General features: G+C 52.6%; 1 protein-coding gene across 1 annotated transcript in view; it reads right to left on the bottom strand.

Moving 5' to 3' along the window:
* The window catches only part of jarid2b (jumonji and AT-rich interaction domain containing 2b), an 85123-nt gene that overhangs the window by 14447 nt on the left and 47754 nt on the right, over nt 1–22922 (bottom strand). The window contains 3 exon segments of the mRNA XM_067255476.1: nt 3045–3262; nt 6933–7109; nt 15377–15543. Of these exon segments, the coding sequence (XP_067111577.1) occupies nt 3045–3262; nt 6933–7109; nt 15377–15543 (562 nt within the window).

The raw sequence follows: 22922 nt of genomic DNA, 5'->3' as shown, positions 1-22922 counted from the left end.
GGGGGCCGACTGCCTGTGAAGTGGGTTTTGGTCGCACGTGAGTGGGAGAGCGAAGGAGGCAGGGAGAGGGGGCGGAGAGAGGGAGGGGGATGGGCCCCGATGACATCATGTGTTGCTATAGCCCAGCTGCAGGACGGCAGGAAGATTAACAGGGAACATCTGCAGGCCGCGGGAAGCAAGCGAGCGGAGTGGGAGGAGGGGGGGGGAACTTAACCCTTTCTATCCCAGGGAGGAGGGGGGGGGGGACCCGAGTGTCAGAAACGTGGCCATCCAAACATCTCTGTGAACATCCATTCACGTCCCTGTTGCTTTGTCTTGTTCTCTCGCTCTCTCTCTCGCTTTCACACACACACACACACACACACACACACACACACACACACACACACACACACACACACACTCGCCAAAATCAAAACAACTTGACCATAAATGGTCGGGGGAGTACGCCAGCCTCCCAGTAGCATTATCAGGGCTGCCTGGCTACATTGAACGAACGGCCTTCAGTGTATTGACTTTTAAAACCGGATCAAGAACATGTCATGGGCCCCTACATCCATACCCCCCCTCCCACACACACACACTCACACACACACAAACTCACACACCATCCTTCCCTTCCTAGGCGGATGTGACCTGTAACGACATCCTGTACTCTCAGACTCAAACAAAGGCTCAAAACTAGTGCGGCTTGCACTTCTGATAAAGCGAGGAACCGCCACACACACACACACACTTTCCTTTCCACTCACATGCGGTGGACGACCTAGCGTTAGCTCAGCTTGCTCGGGGTGCGCGTGTGTGTGTGTGTGTGTCAGGGATGCGTGTGTGTGACAGAGGGGATTTGACGTCGGGTGTTGTCGAGGCCTGAACCCTCGCGGTGAATGCAGCCCTCTTGCGCTAATGGGAACTCCATTAATCCCTCAAAATGATCGGTGCCCCGTTGCCAAGGGTGGAAAATCCGCTGTTCGACATGGGAGCGGCGAGGGAGGGGGGTGGTGGCGAGAGGAGCAGTGGAGAGACCGATGGAGGTATAGAGACAGAGAGAGAGGACGCCAAGCACCCGAGGAAAGAGAGCGAGAGAGAATCAAGTGAGAAGAGAGGGAGAGAGAGACAGCCAAGGAGGAGGTAAACCGAAGGAGAGGGGGGGGGGGTCAGAACAAAAGCCAATAACTTCAGTCCGGAGTTAGTCTTGGCACCTCGTCACTCATAGGGATTCATTGTTCGTTTAATTGGGCCGATCTGTGGCACTTAAAGACCGACAGAGCCTGCCTGTCTTGGCATAAACACAAGAAAAGCAGCGAGAAGAGAGGGGAGGGGGGAGAGAGGGAGAGGTTCTGGCCACGCAAGTGAATCTTTAGGGGACGTTTCCGATATCTGTGATTGGGGCATGGTGTGTTGGGGTGGGGGTGGGGTGGGTGTTTCTCAGGCTTGTTCGTATGGATTGCATCATGTGTGTCTGGAGCTGGGCCTACCCCCTACACCCTGACTTCCTGTCTCTTTCTCCTTGGTTCCTTGAAACACCACAAGAGCTTCCACAGGAAGGCTGCATTCACAGTATCGCAGCCAGGAGGCTAAATATAGAACTGAGGGCTGAACCACTGACACAATGGAAGGTTAGAGGAGAGGATAGGGGAGGAGAGGAGAGGGGGAGGAGAGGATAGGGGAGAGGAGAGGGGGAGGAGAGGAGAGGAGAGGAGAGGAGGAGGAGAGGGGGAGGAAAGGAGCGGAGGAGGAGAGGGGAGGAGAGGAGCGGAGGAGGAGAGGAGACGGGGAGGAGAGGAGGAGGAGAGGGGGAGGAGAGGAACGGAGGAGGAGAGTGGGAGGAGAGGAGCGGAGGAGGAGAGTGGGAGGAGAGGAGCGGAGGAGGAGAGGAGAGGGGGAGGAGTGGAGCGGAGGAGGAGAGGAGGAAGAGTGGAGAGGGGGAGGAGTGGAGAGGGGGAAGAGAGGAGAGGGGGAAGAGAGGAGAGGGGGAATAGAGGAGCGGAGGAGGAGAGGAGAGGGGGAGGAGTGGAGAGGAGAGGGGGAGTAGTAGAGAGGGGGAGGAGAGGAGAGGGGGAGGAGAGGAGCAGAGAGGAGAGGGGGAGGAGAGGAACGTGGATTGACATCAAAAGGAGTGGGGGTGGGGTGAGGTATTCTCTTGGATATCACAGAAGTCTGAACCGCTGTGGCCTAACTCGTATGAATACCTAATCTCTGGAATCGTTTTACATGAAACACAATGAATGGTCAGCTGGCTGAACAACTTCACTGTGGACCAAAACTCCCAGTAGCTACGATTCTATTCTGAGAGATGACACCAGTTCAAGTGAAACGTTTGGAACGTTTGTTATACTATTACCATTGTTGCCTGGTTTCCATAAAAGAACCTTCAAGGACAACCCCTGACTGCACAGATAATCATGTTTCAGAAAATCTATATTATACATTCGAAGCATACTATTCTTAGTTTTATTTTACTATTCCGGTGTGACCCACAATTTACGTTCAGAGAATTACATACACACACACACACACACACACACACACACACACACACACACACACACACACACACATACACACACACACACACAAACTGACAACGCCTGTGCTTCATCCCAACCATTGTTAAACTCAACCCAGCAGAGCAGAAGGAAAGAGGCTGACAAGTAGCCACATCCATAGCACAAAGCCCTCAGAGCACTTCCTGTTTGAATACTTCACTGTGTTTCTGCAGTAGGGGAAGTGCACTAGTTTACTAGCGTACCAGCATACTAGCGTGCTAGGCTACTAGCGTACTAGCATACCAGCACACGAGCATACCAGAATACTAGCGAACTAGCATAGAAGCACAGTAGCGTACTAGCATACCAGCACACGAGCATACCAGAATACTAGCGAACTAGCATAGAAGCACCGTAGCGTACTAGCATACTAGCATAGAAGCACAGTAGCGTACTAGCATACTAGCATAGAAGCACAGTAGCGTACTAGCATACTAGCATAGAAGCACAGTAGCGTACTAGCATAGAAGCACACTAGCATAGCGGGCTGCAGCATACCTGCTTGCGCAGCTCCTCGGCGGTGACCCTCCGGAGGGGCAGGCCGTTGGAGGCGGGGCCCCTGGCCGAGGGGGAGCCCGTGTGGAGGAGGTGGTGGAGGTGGCCGTGTTCCCGTCGGGCCTCGGCCCTCTCGCTGCGCTCCCTGAGCGGGGGTGGGGCCTCCCGGGCCTTGGGCTTGGCGCTCTCTCGGGAGGACGTCTTGCTATGGCCGTTAAACACTGCAGGAGGGGGGAGAGGAGGAGGAGAGGAGGAGAGCTTGGGTCAGTTGCAACAAGTTGCAATTCATCAATTGTCTTGGACAAGAAACTCTTGTCAATAAAAATGTGTCAGGAACAGTGTGGAACATGAAGCTTTCCCCCCCCCCCCCATCCGTGCACACAGGCACTTCTGTGTGTGCTGTCAAACACACCTGAGCGCACACACCCAGCAGTGTATTAAAATGGCAGGCTTTTGGCAATTAGACAGCAAGCCATCAGCAAAATATGCATGATTTATAGGTGTACAAAAACGGCCTTAGACAAGTGTGAATGACCCTGTTGAGAATGACTGCAGCCCCTGCCTTACCGTCGATCAAGTTTGAAGGGGGAGATTTAAAAAAATATATTTAAAGACATAAAGTCAGCCAGCAGAACGATTCCAATTAACACACTCAATACTGTTCTCTGTAGACTTTATGAGCTCAACTTCAGTTTTATGGAGTTTTAATATCAACAAGCATGGACTTATTTTTTTTAAATGACACCGGTGGCACACATTTTTACAAGCACACACACACCTATATTCACACACACACACACACACACACTTCTCTCAAACGCAAACACGTGTATGCTCTGGGCCCTTACGTTCCTGACACACACTTTTAGGATGTGCTCGGTTACTTTTGGTACACGACCGCCAACTTTCTCCATCTCTCCCTATCCTCTCTCTCCCTATCCTCTCTCTCCCTATCCTCTCTCCCTATCCTCTCTCCCTATCCTCTCTCTCCCTATCCTCTCTCTCCCAATCCTCTCTCTCCCAATCCTCTCTCTCCCAATCCTCTCTCTCCCAATCCTCTCTCTCTCCCAATCCTCTCTCCCAATCCTCTCTCCCCCTCTCTCTCTCCCCCTCTCTCTCCCCCTCTCTCTCCCCCTCTACCACCTTCCCCCCCTCTCCCTTGCTGGGTGCAAGGCCCTGGTGTATCCAGAGAAGCTACCGGGCGAGGAAGCTGAACTCAGTAAAAGGTGTTTAATTTAGCTATGTAAACAAGCCCTGGGGTTGGGGGGTTGGAAGAGGGGGGTGGGGGAGGGAGGCAGAGCGCGGGGCTAATGAAAGCCGAGCTCTGTGGGTTTTTCCTGGCCGCTCGGCTCTGGCGAGGCCCCGGAGCGCGCATAAAAAAAAAGACACACACACACGCGCTGCCGGCGAGACGGAGGCCTGCCCACGTTGGGGAATATTAAAGTGTCACGTTTGACACGGCCCCTAATGCACCATGGGAGAGACGGGCTGAGGAGACAGAGAGATGGAGGGAGAGGGGGAGAGAGGGGGAGAGAGACGGAGAGACGGGCTGAGGAGACAGAGAGATGGAGGGAGAGAGGGAGAGAGGGGGAGAGAGAGGGAGAGACGGGCTGAGGAGACAGAGAGATGGAGGGAGAGAGGGGGAGAGAGAGGGAGAGACGGGCTGAGGAGACAGAGAGATGGAGGGAGAGAGGGGGAGAGAGAGGGAGAGACGGGCTGAGGAGACAGAGAGATGGAGGGAGAGGGGGAGAGAGAGGGAGAGACGGGCTGAGGAGACAGAGAGATGGAGGGAGAGGGGGAGAGAGAGGGAGAGACGGGCTGAGGAGACAGAGAGATGGAGGGAGAGAGGGAGAGAGAGGGGGAGAGAGAGGGAGAGACGGGCTGAGGAGACAGAGAGATGGAGGGAGAGGGGGAGAGAGGGGGAGAGAGAGGGGTACGGAAAGAGAGATCTTGGCTCCAACTTTCGTTGTACATGGTGCACTGCAGCGATTACACGGCCTCCATATCTGTGTAAGACCATTGCAGTTGGACTGTTGAGACTGGTGTTCTCTACACACTCTGGGCTTTTCTCTCACACACACTCCCCCATAAGTCAGGCCTGGACTGTCAACACACCGGCCAATAGAGCCTTGTGTGGTATAGTGTTCAGGTTCACCCAGGGGTAGACGTGTGTGTGTGTGTGTGTGTGTGTGTGTGTGTGAGCAACAGATACCAGGGCTATAGTAGGTGACACCTCACCAATGCAAAAGGGTAGGTTTTGGGCTAGGGAACCCATCTCTGTCATGTACTGCCCCTCACAAACCCTTATACCCCCCCACCCCTCCCTCCTCTCTCTCAATCTCCCTCTCTCAATCTCTCTCCCTCCCACCAACAGAGGAAAGAGCAGAGTTCGGCGCTCACCTTTTGAACCCCTGGCTGTAAGTCTAGAGGCTGGGGGGGAACACTAAACCAGCTGCCCTCGTTTCACAGGGGAACGCCTGGCCGGCCGGATCTGGTGTTGCACAGGGGCCGGGGAAGGAGGGAGGGAGGGAGGGAGGGAGGGAGGGAGAAGGAGGTGGGATGGATGACAGAGAGACGGACGGGGAGAGGGGAGGAACTAGGGGATTGGGAGAGGGCTGTGGACCCTGTCAGCGTCGAGCATGGCGGCTACTTCAAAACTGGGAGCGTAGTTGCGTTTGCGCACGCGAGTGTGTGCGTGTGTGATTTTGGGAGTGTGTGCGAGATCGCTACTACCGTGTAAACGTGCGCGGCGAGGAACAGCACCATGTGTTACTGACGGAGCGTGCTAGCTGACAACTACCCAGCCTGTCGACCACGACGCGTCCATGACTTCCGACAGTACTGGAGCGTTTCATTAACACGTTCCCCCCCCCCCACACACACACACGCACACTCTCTCTCCGGATACACCTCACACGCTCCTTGCTAAGCTGCTTATCTGTCAACATCAGCAGGATGCACTGTAGCCTGCTGCACTGTGTGTGTGTATCGACTCCCAGGCAGAGAGCCTTGGGGACGCGTTCAAATGATTCTGCATGTGTGAGCAGAAGAAGGGGATTTGAGGTTGCCTGTCTGTGTGTGTGTGTGCGTGTTCCCCCCTCGTTGCTCCCCCCTCCCCTCCCCCGGTTGTAAGTTGACTCCATAAGCACCTGGTTACCGCCTTCCTCGCTAAGTGTTAATTGGAGAGGAGAGACTGAGCGCTCCCTGACGCGCTCCCACGGGACCTCCCCTCTGCCAAACACAACTCATCCACACGCTCGCTCCTGACTTTCCTCTACCCCACCCCTTCTCCCTCTCACCATCTTCCCCTACCTCTCTCTCTCTCACTCCCTCCCCTGTCCCTCTCTCTCTCTCTCTCTCTCAAGAACTTGTTCTCCAACGTTCTCCTTCCTGTCTCCCTCTACCTCCACCTTCCTCCTTGCAGGTCTCTTTCGCCCTCTCCTGCTCTCTTCTCATCCTGGCTGTGCTGCCGTGCCGCTGGGCTATAAACACACAACATGCACATGGGTCCCACTGGAGGAAAATCCACCCGGCTCCTCTCTGGCCTAAGGCTACGCGTGACAGGCTGGGGTGTTTAAGGACTACAATTCCCAGAAAGCACCTGGGTGTATCTACACAGCCCACTTTGATAGACAGAGCGCAAAGAGGGATGTCTTAATGTCTTGTGGAGGCTGTCTTTTACCAGAAATACTTTGAATAAAAAAACACGCATTTGCAAGATGGGTGCGTACCCTTGGTGAATGAGCTACTACTGAGGTGTTAAAAGTTAGGATAAGGAAGGCAACATTAGATTCTCATTGGGACAGAGCTACACCCAAAAGGCTGTGCTGTGCCACTGTTTAAAATCCTTAAAAGAGCACTCGAACAGTGATTGGTGGAGGGCGTCTGTACCGTGTCCGTTGATTGGGTGTTTGCCCGGCGGCTTGCCCTTCCTGGGTGTGGACTGGCAGGAAGTGGACGCCAGACTGGGTGGCGGCTTGACGTCCTCGTACTCCTCCTCATCATCCAGCTCGTCCTCATCCTGAGAGCTGCCAAAGTAGGCCATGTTGCTGGGCAACGCTGAGGACCCTGGGACGGGGGGAAGGAGAGGAGGAGGAGATGGGAGGGAGGTATTAACTTCAGTGTTCAAACCCCAAAAGAAGTGAAGCAAAACCTCTTCCACCCCCAATTACAATTTAGATCCTTATTCACGCACACGCAAACACACACAGCATGTACCCCCACAAAATAACACAGGTACTTAAGACACTCACACATAGCTGACAAATTGACTAGCTTCACCTGCTGAATCTGCCACCTCGGAATCTTCCAGACTGAATGATATTCTGCTGAGTCGGAGGGATTCAGCAGTGCAACAGATCAGACTACTGTCTTCATGTTGGGCCTATCCAGTTACATACTACTCTGAATACTTCGCTAGCATTCAGAGCTGGGCAAAATGTTCCCGAACGGAATGCACACACACACGCATGTACACACACACACACACACACACACACACACACACACAACAAAACCCGTGGACGGGAGCTCAAAGCACCCTCTGCAGTCATAAAAACCAAATGATCGTGATAAATCTCAAGGCCTGTGCTCTGTTGTGCTTGCAAATCAGCCAAATTGCATATGTCCGAGATGATATAAAAGCGGACCCACAACAGTTTATAACAAACGATTGTAAACAATCCCACAAACAGAATGGATCCGCATGTTAAAGTGATATACACACACACACACGGGTGCAAGGCCCTCTCTTCAGGAAGCGGCGGCCAAGCGTTTGGAGCGCGAGCGCCTGCATGTTACACCCGCGGTATCAAGTTGCCGTGTCCTCCAGGGACGTAGCCCATCACTGAGAGGCTCTCGGCTGCAGGAGACGAGCTTAAAGTGCTCCCCAGCTTCCCAGAGTGCACTGGGGGGGAGGTGAAACCCCACACCTCTGGAGGATGGGGGGGGGGGGGGGGGGGAGTGAACGCGCATTGGGAACTCGGGGCTGCCGGAGATTCATCCACGCCCTCGACTAAAGTTAAGAGGAGGGTAATTAGGATACAGGCCCGGGGCGTATGTACACGAGACTGATGTAAAACCAACAGTGTCGACCAAACTCTACCTCCTTCACTAATTTTGGGCTCCTTCTCCTCTCCAATATCTAATACACACACACACACACACACGCTGCCTCCATCTCCCTGCCTCCCTGCCTCCTGTTCCCTGCCTCCTGTTCCCTGCATCCATGTTTCTGCAGGTAAATATCCAGGATAATGACAATGATCTTGTGGCATGTTCTAATGTTTCTCATCAATGCAACATGAGCTCTGCCTGGTTGGCTGGCTGGCTGTATGACCGCATAAGGGTCTTGCTGGCTGGGTGCCGGGCTTTATAGCTGGATGTCTGCCTTGCCAACTGGCTGGCTAGCTCGGAGCATGGGTGGAGCACAGGAAACACTGCATTATTGAAGGCAGCCTTATTAGTAAGCTGTAAATCTGCATTTTATTTCCCCGTCGAGGCTACAGTGCAACGACCAGGGGATCGACTAGTAAAGTACGAATAGCTCTTCTTAAGGGTCATGAGGCAAAGATTCCTTTCAACAGATAATCCTGCACTCGGCAAATCCGCGGTGCGGATTTTCGCCTTTCCGGATTACGCTGCAATTTCAATGTGTGTGTGCCTAGGTCTGTGACCCTGACATTTTGATTTGGCCAGTGCTAATCAGTATTGTGAGCCCAGTAACCCACAACACGACACACACTCACACAAAGCCCCGTGTCCCCTCTAACCCTGAAACGACCGCCTATCCCTCCGTCCCCTTCCTCCATGCCTCACCTATAACCCCTGAGCCACACAAAGAGCAGGCTGTCTGGGGCCACAGCTGCCCAGGCAGCCCTCCCGAGGTTACACACTCCATTGTGTCAGCATGTGACCGCTGGGTGAAGTGCATGTGTGTGTGTGTGTGTGTGTGACCGTGAGCTGGCCTTTGGTGACCAAAGGGGGTCAAATGGGGGGAGTCACCAAGAGAAAAAGAAAATGTTTGTGTGTGTGTTTGTCATGTTTGATATGGGATTTAGACAACTGTGCTGTCTAAGACTATACTGTGGAGTTTAATCAAGAGAGCTGTGTATTCGTAAGTGGACAAACCTGGTATGTAGGAACCAATCCAGTTAATGACAAATTCTTTCCATGTCGCTGTTCACACATCGTTAACCAAGTCTCAAGCTAATACATGAGGGATACATGACCCAGCGCCAAAACGCCAAACAGTTTTCATGTCTAAAATGTCTAACAGACCCAACAAGTCCTAGGTACCATTTCAAAAGTGTATAAATTTAACTAACCTTCGTTTTGCCACGGGGAGTAACCTGAAATTAAATGCGGTGAAGCTAGAATTAGTAGGACATAGACAAAAAAAAAAAAAGGGCAGAATTTTGAATGGAATTCCTCTCAAAATGTTATTCTACAATTCTACACATTTCAATGTAAATGATACGGTTGTGTACAATAGGCGTCTGTGAATGACCGGGCCGTTTTACCATCAGTAATAAGCTCATGATTGTGGATGAAGCAGCCTATTCTGTGGACACACAATGGCAGTAGAAGCGGGGATGGTTAGGGTTACTAGAATGCACCCATGAACCGTGGTGAGGATGTCGAGAGCGATGAGGGGGAGAGGGAGGGTGACACATGAGCTAGCACGGGCTAGCCCGTTAGCATTACAGTACAGTACACTGAAACACAAAGGGGAGGGGAGCTTTAGTCACGACTAGGCCTACTGTTCCACAGGGTGGACGACACCTGACACTTCAAACTTTGATTTGGCTCCAGGTCAGGCCTGCAGTGAGGGCCATACCAACCCTAGCAACAGCGGGTTGGGGTGAGACGTGAGCAGAACGGTGACGCCGCCATATGATTTGCCCCGCAGGCCCGCAGGTCTTAGTCTGACTACGAAACAAAAATGAAGGAAATACATATTCATCCGAAGTCAAACCAGACTCAATGGGAATAATGATAGACTTTAGGAACAGTAAGGAGTTTAAAACTACGGAGCCCGTCGTTCGTGTGAATCTTTAAACACGAGCAGCAGGCATGACAGACTCGGCGGCTGAATCCTTTAAGCGTTTCTCGTGTCCTGTGTGTCCAGTATCAATGCAAATGTCTAGGTTTAGTCGAATCTCAGAGTAAAAAAACAAAACAAAAACAAAACATTTTAGAGCTCCTTTTTGGATCAGGCCCGGGCGGCCGAACAGAAACCAAAGGTGAGCGGGACGGAGACACACGGAGGAGGAGAGGAAGAGAGAGCCCAGAAAGGCCAGACCCCAAACCCAGAAGCCGGAGCAGTAACACCTGCTTCACATTGCGGTGTATTTTTATTTGGGCGTCACTTTCAAAGCATGCCCCATGTATGACCGGATAGGACAGGTCGTACAGATGTAAAAGGTGACTCAAGGGTGCCATGTTTGGGATCGTACACCTCCGTACGGACCCATCTGAAGCGGAATGTTTCACAACTCCCGCGCAGTTGCCAATCGTTGGGAAGAACAAACATTTGGAGCACGTCCACCCTCTGCAGAAAGATCCGGAAAGATACTGATGAAGATACGTTTACAGTGTGAACGTGGGGCCTCCTAACAACAGAGCCACGGCACATTGTGAGCCAGACCTTGTGATTGGCCGCTCCATTCAGTGGGTGGGGTTTAGGGATGATTTATTCGTGAGCTGGGAGCCAGTAGGGGCCTGGTCTTTCTGACACGGCGACCCCAAGTGTCAATAGACATCTGTGTGCACACACACACGGACACACTTACAGCCTACACCCAAGGCAATTGCACAAATTGCAGCCATCCAGTGCTTTAAAGGCCACGGTTGGAGCAGTATTACGTCTGCGAAGCCTTTGTTATTCTTTTTGTTTTTAACTGATAAACAACTAACCTCAATGGAACCTTTCCAGCTAACAGCTAAATGGCATTCATAATGTAATAGTGATGAAAATAATAATAATAATAATAATAATAATAATGTATTCTTTAGCAGACACTTTTATCCAAAGTACAGCACAGAAGGGAATTGAACCAGCGATCTCTTGATCTTCAGTCAAACACTCGCTCTAGCACTGAGCTATACCCTTCCTGTTCTGCAGTAGATTTGGTACAGTCAGTCGTTTAAACAGCCAAACAAGTGAGCTTGACACAGCAAGCAACATCATTAAATTGCTAACTAACAGACCCGCTAACAGACAGAGAGAGACGGAGAGAGACAGAGAGAGAAATGGAGAGAAAAAGAGCGACGGAGGATTTGCATTCCTGAATTAACCCAAACTATGAACCGTGATCGGCCCCAGCTCAAGGAGGAGTCGCCGGGCAAATGTAATCAGTCAGAACCACCATCCCCAGAGAGGCTATGGCTAACCAGGTCACCATATACACGCACACACACGTGAGCTTGCACACATGCGGGCCCGCGCACACACAGACGCATACACGCAAGCTCACACACACACACACACACACGTATACAAACCTGCATATACACTAGACACACCCTTCAGTTGGGCCTAATTGAATAGAAGTCTCCCATCTCGTCTCTGGTCAGAGGCGATAGGCTAAATGCAAGGCGCGATATTGCGCAGGGGCCTGGTAATGATGAGAGCGTAGACCGAGGTCAGTTCCCCGGTCGGCTGGCTCCAGATAGAGGCCCTCTCCTCTGGAATGGGGTTGGTGGAGCGGAGAGGAAGGCCCCAGGGGCACTTGAGGTAAATATCTTGTACATAAACAGCCTGAACTCCCTCACTCACACACAGGAAAACGAACACTTGGAATTGGCTATTATGTAATATGAGGGGAGGGGGGGGGGGGGGGGGGTATTGTAGGGAGTGTTATTCATTTACCAGCTTATCTTCGCTTATCTAATCTAGAGTTTGTGTGTGTGTGTGGGGGCGAGAACTTGTGCGTTAAATCGCAGCAGCGTTCGCCCGTGTGTGTGTGTGTGTTTGGGTGTGTGCGAGTGCACGTCCGCATGCGAGAGCGCCCGGGGTGAAGCAGGGTGGGATAGCACTGTGTGTCACAGCCCACGGGGAGCCCTCCCCACTGGCAAACAAACGCTCCCTGAAGCCCCTCCCCAGCTCAGTGCTGCCCCCCCTGGCCTCAGGCTGGAGGAGGGTGAGAGTGCACCGGGGGGCACCGGGGGCCCCGAGACGAGACAGACCGCCAGGAGGCCAGCCTCCATGACGGATTCCTCCGAGGTCCTAAACACTGCTCGCGAAGGGGATTTGAGCACAGTTCCTTTACGAATACTAGTCGTGGGGTTGCTGTTTTGGGGGTTTTCGTGTTACTTGGCATTGCATCAGGAGGCAGCCAGGTCTTGAGAGGGTTTGACAACACTTTTGCTCCCGGGGGTTGTGGGGAAGAGAAGATGTGTTTTGGTCATTATGTTGATTAAATCCCAGCTAAATAGGAAATGACTGATTGGAAGCCAAAACGCGTGGGAGACGCAGCTCAGCTCAGAGTGAAAATGTGGTGCCAAACCACATGAGAAATCACAAAAGGAACCACAGCGCTTTCCCAGCCCCGGCTATATATCACTCCAACAGGTTGGAACATTCCAGAGAACCTCGTTACTCAAAGCGTTCTGTAATGCTGTCAGAGAGAGCTGAGACTTAGGCAAACGAGTCCTGTTTGACAGATAAGATATCTGAAACCTTTCTTTTTGGAACCTGTTTGAACATTGTGACCATCAAAGTGCTTGCAGAGGACAAAGTTGAATCGTCTGGGGGGTGGAATGGTTTTACATTCAACTGTATGCATTCATTCTTTTGTCCAAATACCAAGAAAACGCCAAGCCAGTGCGGCATATAATCAAGAGCAAGAAATGGCCAGTTCTAGCAGCCTCACGGAGGTACAGTAGCTGGCAGAGAAGGCTTTATCTCTTACTACACACAGCCTTACAGGAAGAGAAACACACACTGACCCTCCCTTAATGCCAGGCCACCCTCAAAATCACATACAGCCAAGTATCATTTCCTGTTACAGTTTTATGTATTATATTTATATGTATGTGTATATATACTGTACATATATTAATAATTGTTTGGGCAGTAGAGGTTCTATACACAAACAGGGGCCTGGAAGCCAGCTGGACCAACACAAGGGCTTCAGAGATACAGTATGAAGACTTTTAAAGGGAATCAAAGCCGCACGGGCCCTCTTTGAACGCTGACAAAGTTCAAACGATTCTCCCTCGTGGCTCCCATACAGTATCTAGTCCTACCCGGGACAGGCAGGCGCGCGCGCGCGGGCGCGCACACACACACACACACACACACACACACACACACACACACACACACACACACACACGGTGACTCCGGATTTGGGTCCTTTCCATAGCTAACAACCAGGTGAGAGAGCAAGACCCTGGGAATGAAAATGCCATTACGACAGAACGAGCTAAACTCTGCAGGGTGCGCGAGCACACACGCACACACACACACACACACACATACATACACACACACGCACAAAGCCAGCGAGAGGTGCTATAAATACCGTGTAGACTGGAGTATACTGTGGAAAAAACACATGGGGAAAAATGAGTCCCAATAACATGCCAACTGGTCAGAAATGAGCTTAGCATTTCAGTGACATGACCAACTGGTCAAGCATTAGCTTAACATTCTGACATTATTATCCAACTGCTCATGAATTTGCCTTGTCTCTTCATCCTAACAAAGTCAAGGCAAGAATTAGCTTAGCAACAACCATGGCTACCAGCCCTAACAGTAAACACAGGCCTCTTTTAGTGAGCTAGCTGAACACTAAGCTAGCTGTCTAGCTCTTCTATCCTCCATCTGTTCGTCACGTTCGGGGGATAAGAGCCATCACTGGATAGCCAAACCCTGTCAACAGAGGTTTACTACAGCAGGTCTGTTTCATACAATCACCAACTCGGTAGTCCTAGTCATAACTCTACAGCAGTTATGTTCTATAAGCATTCTACACTGGCCCTGTCTCAATCCCCTCCCTGCCTCTAATTCTCTCCCTGCCTCTAACTCTCTCCCTACTCATTCTGACCCAGTTCTGCCGCCAGGCTCTTTAGCCTACTTTGACGGAGTCGTCCAAGGTTAATGGAGAGGGGAGCTTCATCTCGAGCTCCTCGTGCGTGTTCCCGGGAGGCTGGTGCTGGGAGCGGCCGTGTCAGGGTGATTAGAAGATGCTGGGCGAGAACAGGGACGAGCTTACTGGTGGATCGGTGCGGATGGCAAAGACTGTTTGGAGACAACTCATTTTCGGCTGTTTTTACGACTTGTACGTGGTGCCCGAGACACACACACACACACACACGGTTGTCTCGTACGTCCCTGTAAGGTCTGTGTGTGTGTGTTTGTGTGTGTGTGCTACACGTGTGTGTGCTACACGTGTGTGTGTGCGCGCGCGCGTGCATGTGTGCGTGTCCAGTATGCTGGAGCTGAGCGTCGGCCGCAGATATTCCATACTGGCGAGTTAAAAGGTAACCTATGGACGAGGGCTAATGGGTAACTTCTAAGGAGGCTCCGCTGCCGTCAACATTTGCTTTGGCAGGGCACTGCAGTTCAACCAGCATCAAGCCATAAAACTAGAGCCTCATCACAGTGTGTCAATGACCCAACACGTCTGACGGAACTGTTCCTTCGGCATCATGACCGGGGCGGGGGGAGGAGGGCAGGCCGGCAGGCAGGCCGGAATGGAAGCCTGGGATCTTCTTAAAATGAGTGGCTGGGTAGCTGAAGTGTTTGCCTGGCAGGATGGGGAGGGGGGGAATATCTTTGGGTACTCGGTGTATACGTGGAGATGTGTGGGCCGTGTGTCTATGGACGAGTGAGTGAGTGAGCTAGAGAGTGAGTGAGGTAATGAGTGAGTGAGTGCGGTGGTGAGTGAGGTAGTAAAGTGGTTAGTGAAGTAGTGAGGTACTGTGAGTGAGTGAGGCAGTGAGTGAAGGGAGTGATGTAGTGAGTGAGGCAGTGAGTGAGTGATGCAGTGAGTGATGTAGTGAGGCAGTGAGTGAGTGAGGCAGTGAGTGAGTGAGGCAGTGAGTGAGTGAGGCAGTGAGTGAGTGAGGCAGTGAGTGATGTAGTGAGTGATGTAGTGAGGCAGTGAGTGAGTGAGGCAGTGAGTGAGTGATGTAGTGAGTGATGTAGTGAGTGATGTAGTGAGTGATGTAGTGAGTGATACAGTGAGTGATGCAGTGAGTGATACAGTGAGTGATGCAGTGAGTGATGCAGTGAGTGATACAGTGAGTGATGCAGTGAGCGATGCAGTGAGCGATGCAGTGAGCGATGCAGTGAGTGAGTGCTAGCTGAAGGGCTCCAGGCCTACCTCTCAGACACAGGAAGGTGAGGAAGTCCTCGGTCTTGGGCTTGCGTCGTGAGAGGTCGGTGATGCCGGAGGGGGCGGGCAGAGTGGCGTCGGCCACCTTGACTGGCGTGGTGCTGGGGGAGTTGGGCTGCGACTGGGCAAACTTCCTCTGGGCCTGCAGTCTGGGTCTGGAAAACACACAGGGGGGTCACGGTTGAACACACATCGGTACACAATGTTCACACACACACACACACACAGCTTTGTACAGTATACATACCCACTCACAGATAAGGGAGGGTACATACAAACAGAAACACGCAGTCAAGTACAGGACAGAACGACACACAGACAGATAGAGGCTGGCTCTATGTCAACCATGTCTGTCTGCATCATATGATTCCAGCACACTAGCGTTCCCGGTGAAAAAGCCTGCATGAAGCAAGTGTACCACACCGGTGACCATCCTGTCCAACACACTGTCCCTCGTCCATCTGACAGAGCAGCCTGCTCTCAGGCCACTCCCAGGCGCATGGTTGTCACAGCAATGTCCCAGGGAGGTCCAAATGACGTCACTTTGGCGTTAATGCAACATGCGCCTCGTTCCCCGAGAGGTCGTCACCACCCTCCCGACCTCTCTTCCAACACACACACACACACACACACACGTGTAACATATACAAACTAGGAGGCACCCTCCACTTAAAGCAGCACGGAACGTAATTAAGTTCTCCATTAGACAGTGGCGGGACCTTCGCTGCAGCTGACAAATGATAACATGCTACAAAGGATGTTTCAAATTGCCGACTGACTTCCAAGGCCGGCTTCTGCTTTATGCTCAGTATCTCTCCACCTGCTCGCTTTTATTGCGGCGGCACAAGTTCTTTTTGGCTTTTTTGTGGCTTTTCAGATCACTCTCGCTCATGCTTTTCTTTCGCTTCCGTGGAGGGTTCCGGAAGCCGGGTCGGAATACTAAGAGGAAGACCGACACTGACCTCAGCTCACCAGACGTCTTTATCTCATACCCACGTCCAGCACACAAACACACTCACAAGCAAAAAACAAAACACACACACACCTTTCAAAAGACACACTCCTGTCCTCTGTGCTCAAAGAAAACGTCTCCCAACGCCCCCATCGTCTCCCTGCCTGCCGTCGTCGGGCAGAAAGAGACGTGGGGCCGCCACCGGCTTGCCAATTACAATTCCCCGTCCAATCAGACGCTTGTTACCGCTGATTTGGCGGCGGCGCCGGCTCCTCCGCCGCGCGACAGACACAGACGGCGGGAGGTCATTGATTCAGCCCGCCCCTCACCGCGATCGGAGCCTCGGAGTGTGTAGGCTGCAGGCTCGATTCTGTCATCGAGCTCCGCAAGAGAAAGTGGGGAAGAGGGCGGGGGGGGGCTGCTTGCTTTATGAGACCCAGCGGTTATTTCTCAAATATTCAGAGAGCGAGAAAAATGTTAAGCGAAATGCGTTTGTCTGTGAGCTGTTAAGGGAATGGAGGTGTGTGTGTGTGTGGGGGGGGGGAGTGCCAGAGAGCACTGACTGAATTCCGTTCGTAACGCTGGGGGCCTAAGCTTTTCCGATTACACTTCGATCTACACGGAGGCGTGCAGGCAAAAGTGCCGATTACATTTTAGCTGTGCGTTAATGCAATCTTTTACCGAAGCCACATTTCTGTGCCGGGGAACAAAAAAACGAAATATTTGCTTTTAGACGGTTGAAAAGGTAACTACAAAAGGCTGCTGTTTTCTCGTCTGTGCACGGACAGATCGAAAGCAAAGGAGTAACTACGGGGGTTGGCAGTTCAATCACCTCCCCAACAGTATCTTGACAGGTGTCAATGCAGAGGGCACGCTCTGGGCCCGATCTGCGTCTGCTAGTTTGACCCAGGGCCAATCTGCTGCGCACATGTGTGCGCTTCTGTGCCTGTGTGTGTGTGTGTGGGTGTGTGCGCCAGATCTGGTGTGTGCCTGTGTTCCAGAACATGACAAGTGGCGAGGACAGGAGAGAGAGGAGTGAGAGAGAGAAAGAGAGTACAAGAGGGAGAAAAAAAAAACGAAAAGCCAGGGCAGGTGGAAGAAGCCTAACGTGCTCCGTCACACCTTCTGGTGGGGGGGGCGGCTGGCTGCCCTTCAATTGTTGGCGACTCGACGGGGCCGGGACCAGCTCGTCGCCACACAAACAGAGGGGATTGGTTTCACAGGCCGGCCGGTCGTCAGGCTGTTAATGGAGCCCGGATCGCTTTTCATACAGAGTGACTGGCTGACTGTAAAAACATGAGCCAGCAGAAGAAAAAAAGAAAGAAAAAGAAATTGGCGACAAACGGCATCGCAGGCCCTGGAGAACTGGGCTGGGGAGGACTGAAGGAATGGACAGACTCCGAGAGGAAGGAGGGGTTGTTGTGACATGAGGGGAGGGAGAGAGAGTTAGGTACAAGGCAAGTAGGAAAGAATAGGAGGTAGAAACTAGAACATAGAGGTGGATGGAGTAGAGTCTTATCCGTCACATAGCCAGTACGGTGACAAAAACAGCCTTCCAAGTACACGCCCCCCCCCCCCCCCAAAAAAGTTGTTGACGCGCCCAAACACACAACCACCTTTCAAACACACACCAAACTCGCCCTCAATCCTAGCCTACCCCTAACAGGCTAAGCTAATAACTAGACACAGGCAGTAACCAAATAGCGCGATGAGCCCGTTCACTGAAGCCTTCAGAAATCCGACCTGGATCCGTTTTCATGGGGATGTGCCTCACACATGAACAGGGGATCTATTTAACTGCCGCCCAGCCGTTAAAGAGGAGGACGGTTTCAGACGGGCCAATAAAAATATGGGGACCACTCCGTTCCCAACTTCCTGTCTAGACGGCGCCACAGCCGTGCACACCACTTAAGAGCACTTTCCTTTTGTCTTTTTCCCTGGCCTATCCTTGTCCTTGCAGTTACACAGCGGGGGAGGTGGGACCTGATTGGTCATGCTGTGAATGGTGCCATGTTCACACTGCAAGTAAGTGCTCGGTGAGTATTTACTGCTCAGATTAGACTCATCGTATTGGATCTGGGGGGGGGGGGGGGGGGGGGGGGGGCTGTTCTTTATTTTGTATTCACATAAAAAAAATAGATAAACGGGGCCAATATCTGATTCCAGTCTGAACAGGTCACGGCCCTGAACTGACCCGCATGCGTCGAAGAACAAAGGCTGTTCGCCTGTAGCAAAAAAAACGAATCCATCTGAGGTGTACCACCTCACTGCCCACCCCCTCCCTCCGCACCAGCTCCCACGTCTGGACTGTTCTGACAGAGTGGAATCCAAAAGAATGTCCATCTTAGAATGTTGTTGGAACGTTGTTAGAATGTTAGAATGAAGTAAAAGTCACATGAATCGAGACTCGACTGCTGCTTTGACTCATGTTGCACCGCATGATATCCAGACCCGTATCCAATGTAGGACCCTGTGAAAGTAGCCCGAGTCAGACTTGAAAAGATCAGACCCCATGTGATTTGTGCTGGTCACACTTTTTTTGAGAAAAAGAAGAGGTCTGAGTCATACGAACTAAAGAATCATCTGATTTGGCCCACTTCTGTCTGCGCGTTAAGGTAGCCTCGTTAGGCCTATTGGCTTGTACACAAACTTGTGTAAACAAGGTTTTCCTTAGTTTAAATAGTGGGGTTAGAAAGGCATGTGTCAAGCTAACCTTCCATAAACTCTGCCTTTAAGCAGAACCGAAAAGATCACCTGGCCTCTTTCTGCGCGGACATGGAGGGAGGAGAGCACCGGCGAAAGAATGCTAAACGTTTCCACAGGGAAGCTCTCGAGGACTCCGTGACCTTTTCGAGGCGCCCCAACGTGTAAACGTGAATCTCTCATCAGGCCGAGATGGATCCGTTCACATGTGACCGCACTGCTGAGAGGAAGCAGATGTCGGGGAACCGCCAAACATGCCCAGAGGAGAACACGGAGACCTCGAACCCTCGGCTTTCCATTCTGAAGGAGGGGGCAGGGGACGATTTCGGATGACACGGCGTGCTTTTCGGAGGGCGGCCGGCTCCTTTTGGGACCGCGGGTGAGCTTGGACGAGCTGGTGGGGTTGAGGCGCGACTACTTACACGGCCGTCATTCTGAGGGGGGGAGGGGGGGGGGGATCTGTGGCGAGGAACAGATCGGCGCAAGCAAAAAATAAAAAAAGATTGACATTTGAAACATCGATATGAAAGGGGAGGGAAAAGGACACGAACCAGACAGAAGACAGATAACGGAGAGGGGGAGAGCGAGCACGATAACCAATAAGACGAAAGGTGGGAGAGGCCGACTTGAGACTGAGAAAGCCAGACACTGACGAGACGGAAAGGAGGGAGGGAGACAGAAGAAGGAGAGGAAGAAGGAGGTATAGAACACCTGCAGCAGCAGGAAGAGGCCAGCCCCGGAGGTGGGAGGTGGTGGGATTACTGCACCACTTCCCCCCCCCCCCCCCCCCCCCCCCACCCCCCTCTGCCATAGTTAATCACACCTCTCTCCTCTCCTCCGCGCCCCCCCTCCCCTCCCTCCCTCCGACCCTCCCAGCCCCCCCGCTCTCTTCAAAGGCAGGCCCCGGCTGTCTGATGTAACATTTGCAGCCGCGCTGTCGATTTAGCTTTCAAACCAGGCACCAGAAGAGAGAGGGGGGAGAGAGAGAGAGAGGAAGGGAGACCGCATGCATCCCCTCTCTTCCTGTGACGTCTGCGGGACCAAAAACAACTGCCGGACTGCCCGTTCGATCCCAAGCAGTCTCCCGGGCCAGAGCACCCGCGCTGCCGTCCAGCCAGCAATACGTTCGGAGTGGGACAGGGCTGTGTGTCACACAGGGCTACGGGAGCCACTGCGGGTTCAACAGTTCAGCAGGCCGCCTCCGTGGCCCTGAGCCACTCCCCCCACAATCACCGCCATCAGCAGAGGACTTCGAACCGACTTGCAGACAGAAAGGTGCACAAAGCGTCGTTGAATAAACACCCAAGTCAAGGAAGACAAATACCACCATCCCCCCCCTCCCCGCAGAGACGTTCTGTTCAAGTGGTAGTGGAGGCCGGCCGGCAAAACACAGCAGGTCTGACACACACACACACACACACACTTTGGCTAACGTGTTTATTGCTTTTCTGCCTGTGGTTGTCCAGAACGTAGGAGAGAGATGGCTTGTACTGAGCTGACCCTTTGACCTGTGTGACCTCCTGTAGAGCACACACACTCAACTGTAACCGGAACATGGAGAAAGACCCCCTGGGGGGGGGAGGGGGGGGGGACACTTCCCCACAAAAGAGGTGGCACAGTCATGACAAATGAGGGGATTCCATTCCAGCACAATAAACTCGCGAAAAGACTTCGCTGCAAACAATGTCCCAAAATAACCTGAGGGGAAACAAAGGAACTGAAAAAAAGTGCAGCCAGTGCAGCCAACTTAGCGCTGAGACACGCTCTCTCTCTTTATTTGCTAGGGAGCTATTCTGACGGTGGAGTTTAAACAGCGATGTGCCGCGCCGGCAGGGATTGTTAATATCCTAAAGAGCTGCCATCTTAGGCCAGGAAGCCTCCCAAGCCTAGAAAGACCCGAGAAGGGGAGACAATGAGAGACGAGTTAAGGGGATTTGTCGAGAGAGAAGGAGCGAGAGAGAGGAGAGAGAGAGACTGAATGTTAAATCAATGAAAATGAAATTTCTCCCACACACACGCACACACACGGTTAGAGAAGGAAGATAAACGGAGACGATGAGAGCAAACGGGAAGGAGTTTGAAAGCGAGAGACGACACACACACACACTTAGCCCGACAGCAGCGCCAGGCAAGAGGAGTGTCTCTAAAGCCAACACACAAGGAGGTTTAATAAAGACCTCTACTACACACACACACACACTCACCTCACCTCACCTCCCTCACACACAGCCAGGGGCATGTGATGTGAGTACTCTTACTCACACACACACACACACGATGGCAACGCCCTGACTGTGCCTCCCAAACTAATAACCATTTGTTGTCTTAATCTAGCCTCTACGCACGCACGCACGCGCGCGCGCGTGTGTGTGTGTGTGTGTGTGTAAAAGATGCTCTTTGTGTGCTCATTTACAGCGGTAGGCGAGTTTTTTTGGGTCGCCTTTGAACTCTTCCTCCTTGGCAGGCCGACAGTGCTTGAGGAGCACACGCAAGGGGCATGCCTGTCCTCGCTGCTCATCTGCTGATAAGCAGCGCTCCAGACCAGTCTTGCCTTCGCATGGTGGCTACACACCAGCTTGTGTGTGCGTGTGTGTGTGTGTTGGGCGCCCGGATACATGAAATAATTACAGCGCGAGCGGGCCCTGAGTTACGGCGCCGTCTGCCGCGCCGAGCTGAGATTCGTCTTGACGCGTTCCACCGAACCCACTTTACACGTCCGTTTACAGTACAGCTGATCAATACTGTTATTACAGCTCGCTGGGGTGCACGGGCGCGTTTTGGATGGGCGGGTAAGGGCGTTTATGTCTTCCTGATACGGTGCGAGCGATTGTGGATTACTGACAGGGAAAGACCTTGTTGACACGATGAGGAGTGCGTGTACGTTGTGCGCGCGCCAGGGTTCCGGCCCGTGTGTGTGTGTGTGTGTGTGTGTGTGTGTATACTTGGCACTTAAACGTACAAGCACAACAAACAGACGCCTGAATGGGAGAAGCACTACTTGGCCAGGAGAACAGAGAACGGCAGGGACTCAAAAGGAGCTCAATGAGGGGAGGGAGGTGGCGTTCCAAGTCTGGTCACAATGACTGAACCCTGCCTTTCCGGCTCCAAGTACAGCCACAAGCCTTAAGTGGAAAGGGGGCGGGGGGTGCGTGTGTGTCCTGGGAAGGCAAACAGAGCCGTGGTCTCAAACGCCTGCGTTGGAGACGAGACACAGAGGGCCTCAGACCTGCAGCCAAATCCCCCCCCCCCCCAGTAGCACCTGCACCTCCTTTTCTCCTCCTCCTCCTCCTCCTCTCTCCTCCTGCTGGTGGTGCTAGTTGTGGTGGTGCTGGTGGGCAGCGCCAGGTGTGAGAGGTCCTGGCGCCGGCTCAGTCGAGCCGCCCTGGTGGAGGCTGGTGAGGAGGCGCAGATGCCAGGGCCAACGAGTCACCGTTCTCCCACACACACACACACACGCGCACGCGCACACACAAGCCTGGCTCTGAAGCACGCAACACACGCAGATTTCTACGCCGACTAGTGTTCCACTCGTGCCACGCACTCACACACACGCACGCACTCACACACACACGCACACCGGGGCCTGAGTGAATGCCAAGCGCTGGCGTGGCAGAGTGCTCATTAGAGAGAGAGAAAGGGAAAGAAAAGGGAGAGAGCCGGCCTTTCTTCATGCCACTCCTGTGGGGGGAGAACTAATGAAAACCAAAAAGCACTCCCTCGAAAACACACAGGCTTTTGTTGACGAGCCTGTTTGCCCGCGCGTGTGTGCGTGTGGGAGTGTGTGTGCGTGCGCGCACCCTGACAATGAGTGAATCCGGCTAGTTAACGACCGGGTCTCCACACTGCAAGGTCAGATTAAATCTATCAAATGACAGGTAT

The sequence above is a fragment of the Osmerus mordax genome, chromosome 18 (assembly GCF_038355195.1).
Source record: "Osmerus mordax isolate fOsmMor3 chromosome 18, fOsmMor3.pri, whole genome shotgun sequence".
Classification (NCBI taxonomy): Eukaryota; Metazoa; Chordata; class Actinopteri; order Osmeriformes; family Osmeridae; genus Osmerus; species Osmerus mordax.
Note: the sequence above shows the minus strand (reverse complement) of the source record. Positions and strands in the feature narration are given on the sequence as shown.